Source organism: Lepidochelys olivacea (assembly GCF_965140295.1).
Source record: "Lepidochelys olivacea isolate rLepOli2 genome assembly, chromosome: 7".
NCBI lineage: Eukaryota > Metazoa > Chordata > Testudines > Cheloniidae > Lepidochelys > Lepidochelys olivacea.
This window is the reverse complement of record NC_140417.1, coordinates 40,550,814-40,569,083: the sequence shown is the minus strand read 5'-3', so window position 1 is coordinate 40,569,083 and position 18,270 is coordinate 40,550,814. Positions and strand designations below refer to the sequence as shown.

Below are 18,270 nucleotides of genomic sequence, written 5' to 3'. Positions count from 1 at the left end.
GGGTTGCTGCTACTGTGTAGCAATGCCGTACCGCGTCTGCCAGGAGACATAGGGTGACGGTTACCTGAGCGGGCTCCATGCTTGCCGTGGTGTGGCGTCTGCATGGGTAACCCAGGAAAAAAGGCGCAAAACGATTGTCTGCCCTTGCTTTCACGGAGGGAGGGAGGGAAGGGGGGCCTGACAACATGTACCCAGAACCACCCGTGACAGTGTTTTAGCCCCATCAGGCATTGGGATCTCAACCCAGAATTCCAATGGGCAGTGGAGACTGCGGGAACTGTGGGATAGCTACCCACAGTGCAACACTCCGGAAGTCGACTCTAGCCTCAGTACTGTGGAAGCGCTCCGCCGGGTTAATGCACTTAATGCACTAGAGCATTTTCTGTGGGGACACATACACTCGAATATATAAAACCGACTTCTATAAATTCGACCTTATTCCGTAGTGTAGACATACCCATAGAACAGGTATGTACAACATGCATCCTAACTCTGTCCTGTGTCAATGCTAGCTTCAGAAAAAAGCCTTTTTATGCAGCTTTACTTTGACCGAGAAACATTTTGGGGCAGCTAAGGTGAAAACTACTGTTTTTAATTGATCAGTATATTTTACAAGTGAATGTCTAAACCTAGAGTATTAATATTATACAAAATTACATAAAGGCTTAAATGAGCTAACTAAAGGTATTATAGTACATATGGAATAATAAAAGTTACAAAATTTAGACAGACATATTAGGTCACATCGCCCATCTCCATTCCAGTGCAAGATTTTACCAAGCAATATGTAAGCAAACAATCTTGTTAATAGCCAAAGTAGCTTGTAATGTGTTCTAGAGGTTGAACACACAAAAAAATGGGTTTCTATGTACAAATCATAATTAAAAGACTTTCTAGTGTCTTTCATACAATGCAAAAGATCAGCAGAGTATTTCCAGTTAATTATTCATAGATAGTCCCTTTGTCTTTTAATTTTGTTCTGAGTGTTCTAAACTGCAGATTTAAGCAGGAAATAAACTTACAGAGGGCACAGTTTGAAGTTATCACATCCAGCAGCTTCTCGTGTGAATTGTCGAAAGCAATCTGCAAGGAGGCTAGTTTGGCATACAGATTTTGTGGTGAAACAGTATAGGAAAGGAAGTGCTACTGCCAACTCTCACCACCATATGCTTGTTTTAATATAGTATACAGAGAGTGTGGAGACAGCAGCTGCTAAAGGGGAAAGTGGACACTTGCTAGCAGATTTAAAAATCTTTCTGCATCATTCATTGTCTGTCAAAACCAGATGAAGGATAGGAGACACTGGATGTGGTTTAATTAGGCTGCAGCTTTATTATTAAATGTGGAGGCATACCCAGCAGATAAGTGTACAGTGCAGGTACATCCATAATAATTTCAGTATCCACCTGAGGTGCTTCTGTCAGCCCCCCACCCCACCTGTCTATTCTGGTCCCCAGCGAACCTGCTGCTGGGACCTTACCATCCCCACTCCCCTTGAATGAGGATTAAGGTGGGCTATAAAGGGTGGGGGGGTTGTTGGCTTCCTGCCATGCCAGTCATAGGAACCCCCCTGTTTCCGCTCCTTTAACAAACACCTCCTTTAAATCCTTTACCAAACCATTTATCTGATCTCTGGATCCCTTCCTTACAGAGTACCGGCACTGGACATCCACCCCACTCTTACATAATGAGTTGCAACATAATAGTCTAACTCTCATTCCATGCTCAGCTTGTCTAAGGCCCCTCCGAACCTGGTGTGTGGAAGGTGAATCCCCCCCACATACACACACTCTGCCTTGGCCAGGGAGGGATATATTCCTTCCCAGGTGCCATAGAAAGGAGTGTCTAGCAGATCCTGACCAAACCTGGTATTTCATCTCTTTCAAGGGTGGGTGCTGCTCCGCTTGGTCCAAGTGAAAGAAGGCTTCTCCTGCCTGACGTACACCTGTATCCTCTCCCCTCTCTTCTAGTCACCTGGGGGGATGAGTCACGTTCATGCCTCTGTGCTCTTAAAGAGGTATACCCCTTCCACCGGAAACTCAAACCATGGCCCCTCTGCTTAAGGAGCGGTCATTTTCATGCTACCAGTAATATTTTTCTTGTTTACCTGTTTACATTCTAAACAAGCTGTTAACTAAAATCAAACCTGATTTCAGATCCCCAGCCCATTCCCATACCCTAACTTCCTCCCAGACCCTGCATCCCAATCTTGAGCCCTGTCCCACACCGTTACTCCCACCCAGACCCTGCTCCCACACCCTAACTCCCACCCAGACTCTGCTCCCCCCAGCCCTGAGCCCCCAGAGGAGAATGCAGGGGAAAAAAAAGAAAAACAAGGGTCAGGGGGTGGGGGGAGATAAGAGGGAATGCTTCCCCTGTTGGGGGGGGGGGAGCTAAAATGAAGCTGAGCACAGGGCCCCACTAACTCTAAATCCACCACTGATGTGGACATATTTCTGAATGCAGCAAAGCACTTAAGCAGACTTTTGATTCAGCAAAGCACTTGAGCAAATCATTAAGTCCCATTGAAGACAATGACTTCAATTCTTTGCTGAATCAGGGCCTAAGTGTAAGTTTATTTCAAATATTGCAAAACATTGCGAATCAAAATTGTGAAAGGATTTTCCCCACTTCTAGTCCCTATGGATTTAATGCATCAACTTTAGTGATTTCATTGGAGTTTTGCCTGCTTATGTGAAGGCTGAATTTGACTTGATAGCTTTGTTGAGTGCAAGATGGTTGAAGACCTCAATAGTCTTCAGCTAATAAATTTGACCACTAAAGTCTTTTGGAGCAGTATTAATGACAGAACTATTATTTTTTTAGCTTTATTTCAGCTGATACTCAGTATTGTTTCTAATGTTTTCTTTTGTACTTTTTTTTTTTTACCTTAGCAAGGGAGGATCAATATTTTCCAATAAAAGCATTTCTTCTAAGGGTAGTACCATTCAGAATTGCTAGAGTTGCTGGGTTAGTATAATTGTCATAACTTAACCTTCTTTTTTTCCCATATAAAGCATTTACAGTCTGAAGTAGCAGACTGAAATACTGTAGTAACTCATAGATATTTAGAAGTACTTAACTATTGATACAGACATTATATTCATGGATCCCTGGAAATACCATTGGCTATTTATTCTTCTGATTAGATGATTTAGTAGATTTATTTTTAAAAACGAAGTAGGTTCAAAATTATAGTGGATGAATGTTACCTTAAAACATCTACCATGCCATGAAAAACAGCAAAGCAACATGATTCAGAGCAATACAATGGGAAAAGGTGGTGGTCTGTTTGTGAACATGTATTGACCCCGAGGAAAATTCATTTATTTTTAAGGGCACGTACCATAACCGTCATAAAATCTCGAATGGCCAGAGGATAAAAAGGTGGAAGAGAATTACACTGGTTATTTAAAAAGAAAAATGTTGCTCCGTTATCAAATAGATTGCTTTCAGTCTGTTCTAATTGTATAAAACTTCCACTGGCTCTTTAAAATTGGATGAGCTATGACTTTACTCTAAAGGTTTTAGATCTTAACTAGTAGCCTGGGACCTCATTATTTATTGGGCTTGAAAAGTACAGTATACTGCCAAACATGAGAGAGTGAGGGGCTGAAATCTGATGCTTTCTTCCCTTCAGCCACCAGAAAAGGAAGGTGGCCTGCCTCGTCAGGTTGGCAACAAGACAGAATGTGGCCTGTTGGGGTTTGTCCTGCAACTGAAGCAGGATTACCAGCCAGTTCGGAATCTAATCCCAGAGGAGAAACTCTACAAAGTATACACGTTTAACTCCGTAAGAAAGTCAATGAGCACTGTCGTTAAAATGCCAGATGGCAGTTTCCGAATGTACAGCAAAGGTGCTTCTGAAATTGTTCTGAAGAAGTAAGTGTACTGTGTCTATTTGCCTTATTTATTGTGACTTGGAGTGATCCCACAGTACTAAAATATATGGGGATTTTGCCACTGACTTCAGTGAAAATAGGATCAAGCCCTTATTGTCTTGGTTTGAAGTTGGAAACTAACTAATATTTCCAAGTAATAGGCATTAACCTTATTGCAGGAATGTAACATACATTTTAATGTGAATAATCTTTTATCCTTTTAAAAAGTAATTAGTCTTGCACAATTGTCTGGATGGCCAGTGTCGATGGTCATCTTTCCTGTCTTCTATTAGCCGCCAAAGGATACTGCAGCTGGCATTTCTCTGCTCTCTCGTCTCCTCCCTCCCCATTAGATTGTAAACAGATGCACTTTTGAAATGTGCTTTTATTACGTAGGGATATAAATCCAAATGTCCTCTTGTTAGTTGACATGAACATATACCACACATTTGACTTAGCAAGATTTTTTTTTCAATTTGTGTGTAACTTCTTCACTAATTATGGACCTAATGGAAATTACAGTGTCTAACTGAAATGTCAGATAAAAGCATCTTAAAATGTGCCCAACAATTGTTAAAATCATAGGTACATTCTCTTACCCATCATTAGAATAATGAATCTGTTTTTGTTTGTGAAGTGCACTAGAAATTAAAACTAACAAAAAAAATAAAGTGTGCTGTTGGATGAAATGAGCAGGTATAATGGAAACCAGTAACCAAACAAATGCAATTCATGTCCTTTTCTTACAGGTGTTCTAGAATCATTAATGCAGCAGGTGAGATTCGTGTCTTCAGACCCCGTGACCGGGATGAGATGGTGAAGAAAGTGATTGAACCCATGGCCTGTGATGGACTGAGAACTATTTGCATTGCATACCGGGACTTCAGCAGCAACCCAGAACCAGACTGGGATAGTGAAAATGACATTTTAACTGACCTGACCTGCATTTGTGTAGTTGGTATTGAAGATCCAGTAAGGCCTGAGGTATGTCACACGTACAAGTTAAAGTGCCTACTATCTGATACTTAAGTGTGAAGTAAAAGAACTGTATTTCCTGAAGTTGTTTATTTTTGTTTAATTTTCTAATTAGTCAAATTGGATGACTCAAAAACTTAGGTGCAGACCCTATAACTGAGAAAATACCTTGATTGTTCAGTTGGCATTATTTAATTATAGCAAAAATAGGGTTATAAGAACTATTGCAAGAAAAAGGTGGCAAGATTTTCGTTTTGTCTCAGTGAGTACTTTAGAGGAAGTCAGATCAGAAAAGCTCCCCTTGTGAACTGTCATCTAGAAAATAAGAGAGAAACTTTGCGTTAGGTAATGTGTGAGGGTCCAATATTGAAGTTGTATGAGGAACAGAGATGGGTTGCCTTTGAGAAAATAAGTTGCAGGCATAAGTATGAATTGATATTTGCTTTCAACATAGAATAAATCTGCTCTGGAGGAAGTTCTGTTTTCTGTAACAATAATTAACAGCTCTTTGTTACTTTGGCACATCGGTGACTGTACTATAGTTGCAAATTCTGGGTTGCCAGATGGCAAGTTGTTTTTAATGTTATGTTTGGATGAGGGCAACATTTTTCAAGTGTCTTTTCCAGGGAGAGGTTAGCAACTGAAGGGTTAAAAATCCAAACCTAAGATTCACAGATGTTATTCTGCCACCATATGTAAAAAGTCGGTTAGAATCTTCACTCCTGTTGAAATCAATATTAGTATTGCACGTGTGAAGTGTCTGCAGAATTATACTTTGTCTTTGGCTGATTGTAGCCTTTATTTGAAAACTTAAAAAGAAAATGACTTTTTATATAAAAATAAAATAATAGAACACAGTAAGAAATAGAGGCGCTCTGATGTCATGATAATGAGAACAGTGTTCACTCCCATTAAGACTACAATGTAGGGGATAGGTTAGGGGATGGTTGGTTTGTATCTGATATATTTATATAGTGCTTGATTATTAATCATTAAAACCAATGGGGGGGAATTATTCCCATTTTACAGTTGAGGAAACCGTATAACACAGAGGATAAAGCCAAGATAAATTAGAAATGCTAGGAGTAAAAATAAGGAATTCCCAGCTCCAAGTCACATGCTCAGTCCATTAGATCACACTACTTCTGTGGTCTAGAACTAATAACTATAATTCACTTTGGAACCTGACCATCCATTGATAATGTTGTTACCGTTTACAAAGGCAGTGAGATTTTGTGTTGAAGGCAGTGGCAGTCTGGTGGCAATCTCTCTCCTTCCTGCCCTTACATCCCATTTAATTTGCACGATAGATCTTTTTAAGTAGGTTTTTTTAATCATTCTGTTTGAATCCTCCTTGCCTGGATATCAGGTTGGCCGCAACGTTGTACATTTTAGGAAATACTGTGGGTTTTTTTTTAATAGAACATCAAATGTACACATTAGGCTGCTCTGAAGGAGTATGTGTGAGTCTTATGTTTCCCTGAATGCTGTAATAAAGCCAGTATTTTATATTTCTAACTATAGTAATGCTGTAGAAAAACCCTCTCTGTGATAAATTCCCTATTTCTGCAGCCATGTGATAAGCTACTCACTCATGTGATAAAGAACATTTATTTTATCCATCACCACCTGCACTCTGGCCACTAATCCTTCTGTCCCCAAACCAAACCTGAGATTCCAACTTAAAACAACTTTGAGTTTAAAACCAAAACCTTCCTGGTGTGTCATAAAATGTGGATTAGGTAGAAGCAAGAAGTCAAAATGGCATTTCTGACAGTTTAATGAGTTTTATTCGGTTTGGGATGACCTGCATGACTCATTTATAGTTAATGCAGGAATCCTGAAAGTCATACATTTAAAACCTTTATACCATGGCTACTAACATGTGTATTCTATTTATAATCTTGGGTTCTAATCACTTTAAAATCTTATGAATCCCTGAGGGGAAAAAACAAAAAACCCACCTTATTTATGGAGTGCAAATAATGAAAATTATTCATATGCCCTACTTCAGATAATGAGATTCTGTGTTCTGGAAGATCAGCTTCTGCTTAGCTGAAATGTTAAATCCTGATATAGTTGGCCGCATTGGGATTAGAACTTGCATATGTAGGTGCATTGATTCACCATGCTTCTTGCATATGCAGTATCATCTGTACTTCAATTCAACTGAAAAGTTTGTTTTCAGATGTTTCTTAGTGGCTTTAAGCACAGGTTTATTTCCATGAAGAATATGCGTAATTTCACTTCTTTCATTACAATTCTGTTACAATTCTGTATATTTTGTTATTTTTACAATTGTAAAAAAACTGTAGTCTCTCTAGGGGTCCCAGCTTTCCCCTCACTGATCTACTTCAAAGTGTCTGCAGCTAGACCAGTTCATAAACTCTTAACTTATATTGAGTCTATCAGCCCCTAAACCTCAGGGCTTATGGTCTCCTTTTGTCTCCTTGTTTTTCAGAGGCAGCCTGTCATGGGGCTGTGGTCCTGCTATCTCAGGCCTTTTTGTCTCCCTCCTTTATAGCTGGACTTGTTTTCTTTATTGGTCACAGCTGTGGTTGCGTGTCTCCACGATTGGCAATCCTGGCAGCTGCTCAGAGGTGTGATCAGTCTTCCTCTGCCTTCTGCCTGTGCTCAGCCTAGGGTTTATAAATCCCATTACCCCACCCCAGAAAAGATTCTGGCAGCACATCTGCCTGCGAGTGTGTAGTCCTCATCTTCCCTAGTAGTCCTGGCAGAATCGAATCCAAAATGACTAAATATCTTAAGTGAAATCTGTGTTCCACTGAAACACAGATCTTCCTTTTTCTTGGCAAAACAAGCTGCCTCCCCTGGAGTTAATAACCATAAATTAGATGTCAGACACCGTCCCATAGATGTTACTTCTAATACGAATAATTTTTTAAAATCAAAATATATAGGTTGGATTGTCAACTGTCATGAATTGGCATAATTCTATTTAAGTCAACGGAGCTACGCCAGTTTATACCTGCTAACCATCTGGCGCTATTTTCTAATGACTCACTGAAAGATCTCTGATGTAAATAAAGGGGAGCTTTGCCAGTCCTCAAATTCATTTGCCCCATCCCTTCTTCCACGTAGCTTAAATATTTTCCATGTTATTTAAATATTCTTTCAAGGTTTTTTGTCCCTTTTTTGTAGGCATGCTGACTTCATGGTAATTCCACCAGACACCTTTATGGCCAAAGGTGATAAAATTGCTTGGAACTCACTTCTGTCCATTGTTTTCTGTGCCCTCTAGTGTTAAGAGGTTTGGATGTTGCAACGAGACTGCAGTTTACCTATGCCTAGCTAATATTTTGTTAGCTTATCTTTCTTTCTCAGAGTCAGACAAAAGCAAAGGCAATTCCTTGTCCGACTGTGTGACTAAATCTGAATTCAGTGTTTGTGGGATGCTTTCTTTTCGTATTTCTGCAAGTGCTGAAGTAGTGTCAAACAACTCTGGCTTTGATGAATTGTTTATTGATGTTCCCTTGGGGTACTTGTTTATTATAAGATACGAATGGGTACACTCGTTATATTGATGATGCAGGACCTCATTACTGAAAAAAGCCCATAAAGAAACAGTAGGTAATTATCAAAGTGATATATTACATTTTTTTTTCATTCCATTATAGTTTTGGCAGCTTTTAGATGAAATGCATTGCAGTCAACATTCGACGTATAGTGCCGGTCACCAAATTGCTTATTCATTGTATAATGAATTGGAGTTGAGTTTCTGATTTTAATTACTGTGGCTAAGCATCTATAGCAAGCTAAAACTTTACTTAAAAATATTGCTCATTATCCGTATTATTGCTGACTTTGGAAACCATAATTTCATTGTTTAGTGGTATATTTAGTTGGCACTGTAGTGCAGAGCTCATTTCACCAACTTAAAAATGATTTACATTTCCTAAAATATCTCCCTTGCACCATTCTGTTAAGAGAAGTGTGCTCCCCAGGATGGTGTTTGTTGAAAATCTTTATGTGCCTGCTCCAGAAAATTACTATGACCACTTTTTATTTAACTGAGAGCAGAGGTTAATTCCCTTTATGCAATTAAAAGATAGGGATAAAAATAGTGTAAAGTAGTCTATGTACTGCTTGATCTTCTGAATTCAGACTGTGACTTTCCACTGGTCCCCAAAATTTCATAGGGTTTTGGTTTTAAAGGTTTTGTTTTAGCCCATTTCTATAACGCCAATAAAATCATATAGCCTTTGTGATAGGCTCCAGGGTTATTACACTTAAATTAAAAATAGGAGACAACAATGTATATTTTCATAAAGAATTTTTAAACATTACAGTGGTTCTGTGCATGAGTGTTACTCATTACCAAAGTGCCCTTAATGTGCATATTAGAAATTGATTTAAATTGTTTTTTTTTCCCTTTAGAATGGGAAATTTTGGGCAATTCTGTTTACAGTTGAATTGCAAAAAAAGAATGGTTACCTTACGTTACTGGTGGCTCCTCGAGGTGTTCTGTTCAGGTGGATCCCACTCTTGGTGTGCATGTGCTCCATGCACACAAGCTTGAAATCTTTTAATCAGCAGTGTCTATGGATGCATATGCCATGCAGAGCCTCGAGGGCATAAAAGTGGTCCCATAAAAGTGGTCCTAGCTGCCACTCAGAATATTGAATAAAAATACTCTGTTGCAGTAGGGAAGGAGGCAGATTGTGAATAAGGCTGGTTGTGAATTTTTTGATTAAATGGTTTTTTGTCAGAAAATGCCAATTTATCAAACCCAGAAATTTTCGTGGGAAAAGTTCTGTTTCAATGAATTTCCTGTTGAATTTTTTTTTGAAAAAAGTTTGAAATTGACATTGAACAGTTCAATTTTTTTATTTGAAATTACTTTTCAGTTTGAAATTTAAGTTAACTTATAACCAAAAAAAAGAGAGGTTTAAAATTAAAAAAAATTCACAATTATAGAAACAAAATATTTTGAATTGATCAAATGCAAATATTTTTACAGATTTTTCAGTTCATGAAAATGTCAAGATTTTTGACTTTTCAGAATTCTGATTTTACCACTCCCAAGAAGAAATACGTCTTGAAAAAAAGGAGCTGATCTTGCCTCTCCTTGCCTGTTTATTAAATACATTGCTGTGCTATGACCTGTGTGGTTTTTCCTTATAAGAGAGGTAGGAAAAATTTGCACATCAGACTTATTGCTCCGAGTTCCAAAACATTTATCTCTAAATGGGAGTATGAAGGGGGACACAGCCTGAGAGTCTGAAAATGATCCAGATGTGCTTCCTAGAGGCATGTATTATCGAAGTCTTGCTGAAGGATGGGGAAATGAAAGGTATGCTGTGACAAGCATTTCGTGCATCATTCCACCAGAGAAGAGGAGATAGGACTTGTTCAGGATCCGTTACCTGCAAATTCAGCCACCTCTGAAAGGGTTTGAGGTGAAGTTTGGCATATGGTATTCTGAAAATACATGACACCACGGGTCCCAGTAACATAAGACAGACTTAAGTGAGATGACTTTCCCAAAATTGAACAATTGTCGAGGTAAGGGTAAACCTGAACACACTGTCTCCTTAAATGGGCAGCTACCATGCAGAGGCATTTTGTGAATACCCTTTGGGGCAGTAGAGGGACCAAAAAGGAGGACTTTGAATTGTTAACATATATCAGTTACCACAAAATATAAATACTACTTGTGAGTTGGATGCATAGACATATTTACTTGAGCTAAATAAATCATGTCCTTCAAAAGATAATTTCTCCATCACCATCTGGACTTTTTTGGGGATACCAGGCACAACCAACTACGGGGTTCTCTTCATTGTGACACCAGTAGCCACTGATCTTGTGGCTGTGTCAGCACTATCCAGTGCTGCTTGTAAAGTCGTTTCAGCAATTAAAGCATACAGAGAAGATTTAAAGAACTGGGAAACTTAATCCCATTAAAGGTAGTCATACTTGGCTAGAGAAGCCTGGATAGTTGGAGATTCTGACATTTAAACGAGACAAGGAGTCTAGTCTTCCTTCCAAAAAGAGCCAACTTTTTTGGTTCCTTATCTTCTGTGGCGGACTTCGGTGGAGCAGGATGTCTTGACTTTTCATTTGTAGCCATAACCAATAATCCTGGAACTGGGTGAATATAGAAGTACTCAAAACCTTTTTTGAGGAACTTGTTATCGACAGTCCACTTGCTTTGATGTAACAGAGATGGAAGGTGGGGTCTGCCAAAGATTGTTGGTTGGGTCTAGAATCCCGCCATTAATAGGCATTGCTAAACATAACTGGGTATAAGATATCCAACAGTTCGTATGATTTTTTTTCCTGGATTATTTCTAGTGGTATTTCTAGGATTTCAGCCATCCTTTTAAGGAGCTTTGAAGCTTTAAAATCACCCATCATAAATGGCACTGATGAAGTGACAGCTTCATCTGCTGAAGATGAAGAAAATTCCAAAGGAGTCAAAGGATCTCTCTGATAATAAAATTATCACCCCCTCACTTTGTATTTCTTGGCCCTGTGTCCACACATCTTCCCTTTGGGACTACTGAACCATTCTTTGAGGTTCACTGGTAGAGGAGATTTACCCATAGACATAGGGCGACTGATACTACCATGGGCAGAATGCTGTGAATGAAACCTATAAGGGTACGGCATGAGGCATCAAAGAGGGGACTGAGGGGAACTGTGACCCATACCCCAGGCTGCCACGCCTGGAGAAAAGAGCTGGGTCCAGCCCTGTGGGACAGGAGCTGCTGCTGCAGGGTGAGTGTGGGCTGGGCTCACTCTCCAGGGTGCTCCCTTCCTTCCCCCCATGTGTCTCCCCTCCTCACCGGTCAGAGCTAGGATTGTGCTGCCACGGCAGAGGTGCTGCTGCAGGTTGGTGACAGTTTAGTATAGAGCACACATTGAGTCAGGAGAGTGGGATCCACGTGGACAGATACCTGAAGAAGAACTTTATATACAGTGATGTAAGCACCATGTTCTGGTGGTCTGTTGGGATGGTCTGTGATAATCACTGTTGCTTTATGTCACTATTTGCCGTTCGCTCAGGCTACTTTAATATGAGCTAATGATCTGACATGCTTTAATTCTGATCAGTGGAGGCCAAGCTGTCATGACCAGGATGAGTGTGGTCAGACCTAGTGGTTGAAACAGGAGTTGAGAGTCAAGCCGAGTCTATCACATTTTACTATGTATTTTATATTATAGTGAATTATAAGTCCAATAATATTTTTATATACATGCAGATTTATGTGTCTTATTAACATATTGTTAAGAAAATAGCATTTTAAGTTAGTTTAACCATTTTTAGGATTCTATTATTGAACGATGAACCCAAGGAATGGATTTGACAGTTATTTTTTCAATGATCTGAAAACTCTCATTTAATGTGACTGTTGTTAGTGTGTTTAGTGGTGCTAACAATAAGGAGGTCAACTCTGAAGTCTATTTAATAGATCAAAGAAAATGAAGTCAGAAAAACATTTTATTTCCAAACAATTATTTAACTAATTAATTGAATCCCTCACAATTAAATGTTGATATGGAAAATGTTACAACACATGTTCATTTCAAAACATTCAGTAAAATTTACGCCCTTTCAAAATTTCACCAAGAATTTGCCAAAAAACTTCAGATGAGTCTAGGCTCTTATTTTTTCCAATCCTTTTTTTTAATATAGTACTAAAACAATGGAGTAATGAGTCATTTAAAATTGTATTCAAATTACTAAAAACTCTCAGAAGTCCATAACTTATGGTAAAACAAAAGTTGCCAAAATGTCTTGGAACAGAGTATTTCAGGAAAATAAAACTGCAAAAAACATGTTCTTCTGGGATAGCTCCTTAAGAAGGAAATAGCTGACTTTTAGTTAAAGGGTAGTTAGGTGACAGAATTTGCCATTACAGCCCCAAATTGCCATTGTTTCTAGCAGGGACTCCATTAATTTAGCAGAACAAAACTGACAGTATCATGTAGAAATGTCACTGTCCGTCAAGAAGAGCTCTGTGTAAGCTTGAAAGCATGTCTGTCTCACCACCAGAAGTTGGTCCAATTAAAGATATTACCTCACTCACTGCACCTTAAAGCATTTTAGAGGAAAAAACAGAAGAGCGAAGAATATTACTATAAATGTGTCTTTTAATTAGCTTAATCTTGGTGGAAGTCATGATTTATCCTGCAAGAAATGGCAAGTCATGGAGCTGTGATAAAATTAATGAAAAGTCATAACTCTGACAACTTGTTCAGGTATTTGTTTTAACATTAAATAACATTTTAGAGGGAAAGCCTCATTTCCTCTTTTCCTAAGATGCTTCTGGGAGTTAGCATAAGTGAAAATACAGCCTTTTCTACTTTCACAAACCTAACCTCATGGATTGCTACAGTGATGCTTAATGTCTGCTGTGCCAAAGGTGTCCCACTGACACCTTTCTTGGAGGGTTTGAGAATTGTGCCTATTATGAATATGTACATCTCTATCAGATTTATTTTTAAAAAAGCCCACAGCTAATGTAAAAAGCCTGCTTGTGGTTGCATTACCCTCAATAATAAATAGAAATTGTTTGGATGAATTCAGCAGCAATAAAACCAGTTATTGATTAGCTTTGTCTTTCTCTCTTGCCTGAGAGCTAGTAGGCAGGGACCTTGTTCTGAGTGTTGTATACTCCTATATGTAGGTTCACCCATTCAAAAATTCTCTTATTTACCCATACTGGTTAATTCTCACACACTTCTATATCTTCACCCCAAGCTGTGCTGTACATCTTTTATGTTGGGTTAGGTTTTGTACTTGATGTTACATTTGGAAATATTCAAGAAGGCAAGCAACTAAAGCAGCATCTTGTACCTGTAGAGATCTGTCTCTGAATTTTGAGACAACCTCCCTGAGCCAGGGTTAATGAATCTTGTTCACACGTCAATCACTCATCCATTTGCCAACTTGCACCCACTATCTTTTACATCACATCTCAGTTTGGCCCATTGGTTGTCAGCAGATTCAGATAGAGATTGCTGCATCAGGCTACTTTAAGCTTATATCCAGAAAGCTTTCTCTGCATTCATAGATGCTAGAAGCTTGATTCTTTGTAAATGTAAGCTTAGGTTCTGTGGAAACAGCTTGGAGATGTGTCTGTTTCTACTGCCCACTCAGTCTGCCAATGTAGTCTCTTACCTACATAAATAAAAAAGAAAATATGAGCAATATTTTGAGTATAGTTGCTCTACACAGAGTTAAACTAGACACTGCCCACCAGCTGTCCAAAAATAAGAATAGGATTATATCTTTTCTTAGATATTATTTTGATGTGCATATGAAACTAGGTTCTGCCTCCATGAACTTGCTTAATAGAACTGGCATTGCAAATAGAAGCCTTCATTTTCTCTTCTTGACACTGGGACTATCATTTTCCTCTTTTGTGCCCCATATTCTACTTCTGGCTTCCAAACTGTCATCTCAATCTCTCAAATCCTGTAAGTGAGGGAGTCATGTTGTTCAAAACTGCTGCTAAGGTCATTTTAAATTTACAAGCAGGACATATGCAGAATAACAAAATCTGGCAACTCAGTCAATCACTTGGGAGCCACCTACGCAAGTTGCAGATTGCTTATGAGCTTAATTGGTGCTATTTTCCAGTGCTACCACATCTTCAGGTTGACCAAAAGAGGTTTCCAGACCAGACTCACAGCGGGAGGTGGGAATGCTACTTGTAGGTCATAGATACATAGGTCATAGGCAGATAAACTTCTGTCCATTGTTCATTCTTTTTTTCTTGCCTGTTAATGCTGTTACATTATTTGTACTGACTTTGAGCCATTCTGTAAACGGCAGATATTCTTGACCTATCCTGAAGGTGGAGTAGTTTACTTAGGGCCCATGAAAAGCTCAGATTTATTACTCTTATAGCCCAGCTTTTATTTTAGTGATCTGCATTTGGCTCACCTAGTTACGACCTCTGGTTTACCAGGTAAATGGAAGAGAGAAGAACAGCACAAATGACCACATGAGCTGTCTCATGCCAAGTGAGCATCTGTCTGAATTGCTTTAGAAGCATTAGGCTCATTTCTAATTCTACCACGTTAGTGAATGTTGTTACTTTTTTGGAAGGAAAAACGTCTTTGTAATGATGCAAATGTCAGTGTGTCCCATACTTGCTGCTACACAGGAAGGTGAAAACCCTTGCAATGCATGTAACCAATTGTGCAATGTTGAACGTGATGGAAAAATTCCTTCCCAGCCCCTTTTGTTATCGGTTTATGTCCTGAAGCATGAGATTGGACTATCCTCTTAGTTTACATTGACTTCTAGGATGTTCTTATTTCTATAGTAAAGTTAGAGCATAGCAAATAACATTGGATTTTCAATGATAAATAGTAATGCAGGTACATAAGAACATAAGAATGGCCATACTGGGTCAGACCAAAGGTCCATCCATTCCAGTATCTTGTCTACCGACAGTGGCCAATGCCAGGTGCCCCAGAGGGAGTGAACCTAACAGGTAATGATTAAGTGATCTCTCTCCTGCCATCCATTTCCACCCTCTGACAAACAGAGGCTAGGGACACCATTCCTTACCCATCCTGGCTAATAGCCATTAATGGACTTAACCTCCATGAGTTTATCCAGTTCTCTTTTAAACCCTGTTATAGTCTTAGCCTTCACAACCTCCTCAGGCAAGGAGTTCCACAGGTTGACTGTGCGCTGTGTGAAGAAGAACTTCCTTTTATTTGTTTTAAACCTGCTGACCATTAATTTCATTTGGTGGCCCCTAGTTCTTATATTATGGGAACAAGTAAATAACTTTTCCTTATTCACTTTCTCCACACCACTCATGATTTTATGTACCTCTATCATACCCCCCCTTAGTCTTCACTTTTCCAAGCTGAAAAGTCCTAGCCTCTTCAATCTCTCCTCATATGGGACCCATTCCAAACCCCTAATCATTTTAGTTGCCCTTTTCTGAAACTTTTCTAATGCCAGTATATCTTTTTTGAGATGAGGGGACCACATCTATATGGAGTATTCAAGATGTGGGTGTACCATGGATTTATATAAGGGCAATAAGATATTCTCCATCTTATTCTCTATCCCTTTTTTAATTATGCCTAACATCCCGTTAGCTGAATCCCTAACAGACGTAAAAGTTGCAATTATTCAACAAAAAAACTTCAAAAACAGACTCCAATGAGAAGCCACAAAACTGGAATTAATCTGCAAACTGGACACCATTAAATTAGGCTTGAATAAAGACTGGGAGTGGATGAGTCATTACACTAACTAAAAACTATTTCCACATGCTAATTTGCCCCCTACTGTTACTCATACCTTCTTGTCAACTGTTTGAAATGGGCCATCCTGATTATCACTATGAACGTTTTTTTTTCTCCTGCTGATAATAGCCCACTTTAATCGATTGGTCTCGTTAAGAGTTGGTATGGCAACCCCCATTTTTTCATGTTTTCTGTGTGTGTGTATATATATATGTGTGTGTGTGTGTGTGTGTGTATCTATCTAACTACCTATCTATCTAAAATCTTCCTACTGTATTTTCCACTGAATGCATCCAATGAAGTGAGCTGTAGCTCACAAAAGCTTATGCTCAAATAAATTGGTTAGTCTCTAAGGTGCCACAAGTCCTCCTTGTTCTTTCCGCTGATAGAGACTAACATGGCTAGCACTCTGATTCTTGGCTGAGCTATTCCAATGATCAGTGACAGAGGCCCTTGCTGTTAAAACATGTACCCCTTATTTCCAGTCTGAATATTCCTAGCTTCGACTTCCAACCATTAGATCTTGTTATGTCTTTGTCTGGTAGATTAAAGAGCCCTGAAGTATTGGATGTACTCTCCCTGTATACATACTTATAGACTATGATCATATAACTTCTTACTTTTCTCTTTGATTACTTTCTCAGAGAGAAGGTTAATTGTTATGAATAGAGCCATGGACTGGTTTTGAGTCCAAAGAAAGTATTATAATTTGCTGGGAAAGCCACTTTTATGTATATCAAGGAGAAAGAGATATCATTTAGATCTTTCACACTTTTACATATTCTTTAAAAATGTCCTTGGGTTGAAAGTTTCTACCATCCAAAATAGTTTCACTATGGTTGTAAAAGTTACAAAATTTCTGTATTTTGAAATATCATTTTTGATGATGCAGTTTGTTAAATTTGATAAAATATGTAACAATCTTGTGTCCAAATTACAAATTTAGTGTTGAATATTCATCAAATAATTGTGTTTTTAAAACTATTTCTGAAGATATGTACAATGCAATTTAATATTAGTTACATTTCTACTTTAATTTCTGGATTACTAAGAGTTCATTTTATCTGGGCTGACCAAATGAGTTTAAACATGGATACAGGAAAACACGTACTGCCTTCAGAAAGAATGAGGTGCTTCTTACTTACTAATATTAGCAATCAACCTTTGTCTCCCACGTTCACCAAAACTACTGCATTGTACAAACATGCTTATTACAATAAATTATGTTTAATAAAATGGCCCTCAATGGCCCATGTCCTTGATATACATAAAAGGGGCTTTCCTAGCAGATTCTAATACTTTCTTTGGACTCAAAACCAGTCCATAGCTCTATTGATCTTTATAGCAGGCAGTGAATTCAGGGGTTTTAAGCTTAGACTGTGTCTGAATACAAAGTCTCAGAATTTGGATGTGATAAGACAGTTAGGGGCCAATCCTGTGAGGTGCTGACTGATCACTATCTGCAAAGTGCTGAGTGCCCTCTGCTCCCATTAATGTCAACCACAGTGGAAGGTACTCAGTACCTCTCAGGATTTGGCCCCAATACACTTTTTCTCAAAGGCTCACTCCTGTTCTAGATCCATATATTTTTAATAACACTTCACTCTAGGATCTGGATGCATCTGATAGTTCTTGATAGTGGGGTCATCAGTTACATTCATTTGGTGTGCATCCACTCGCACATAGGCTTCATCACTCCACTGTCCTAAATGACTTTGCTAGGGCTTTGAATTCATGAGGTGAATGCTTATTAGGAATTTTCTAACTATCTTGCTTAGTCGAGACCTTTAGAATAAAGAAGAATGGATATGAACTTGAAATGAGTTTTTCTGTGATACTGTGTTATTCACCTACTCCACACAGGGGTGTTTGGCTTATTTGTAAAGGACTTTGGGATCCTCTGGGGGGAAAGGAACTACATTAGTGCATACTGTTTTTATCATTCACTGAGTGGTATAGAGTTGGCGTGTGCACATGCATGAAAAACTGTCCCTTCCTTAATGAGCTCCAAATGTACTCAGACAATCGAATCTGGATTTTCCTAAAAAGACAACTCTCCACATCTTGACCCCCTCAAAGGGTAACTTTGAGGGAGACAGATCCATAGTTTTTTCTAATACTTTGTGATAATTCTCCTTCTGCTTTTAGGAGTCTTGAAGCAAAAACA

The 18,270-nt window shown here is 38.7% G+C and overlaps 1 protein-coding gene across 5 annotated transcripts in view; it reads left to right on the top strand.

Moving 5' to 3' along the window:
• Window positions 1–18,270, top strand: part of ATP2B2 (ATPase plasma membrane Ca2+ transporting 2) — a 340,359-nt gene that overhangs the window by 255,372 nt on the left and 66,717 nt on the right. For all 5 annotated transcript variants that reach the window (XM_084633885.1, XM_084633884.1, XM_084633883.1 and 2 more), the window contains 2 exons: window positions 3,641–3,882; window positions 4,631–4,865. In XM_084633885.1, coding sequence (XP_084490011.1) covers window positions 3,641–3,882; window positions 4,631–4,865 — 477 coding nt within the window. The remainder of the gene's footprint in view (window positions 1–3,640; window positions 3,883–4,630; window positions 4,866–18,270) is intronic.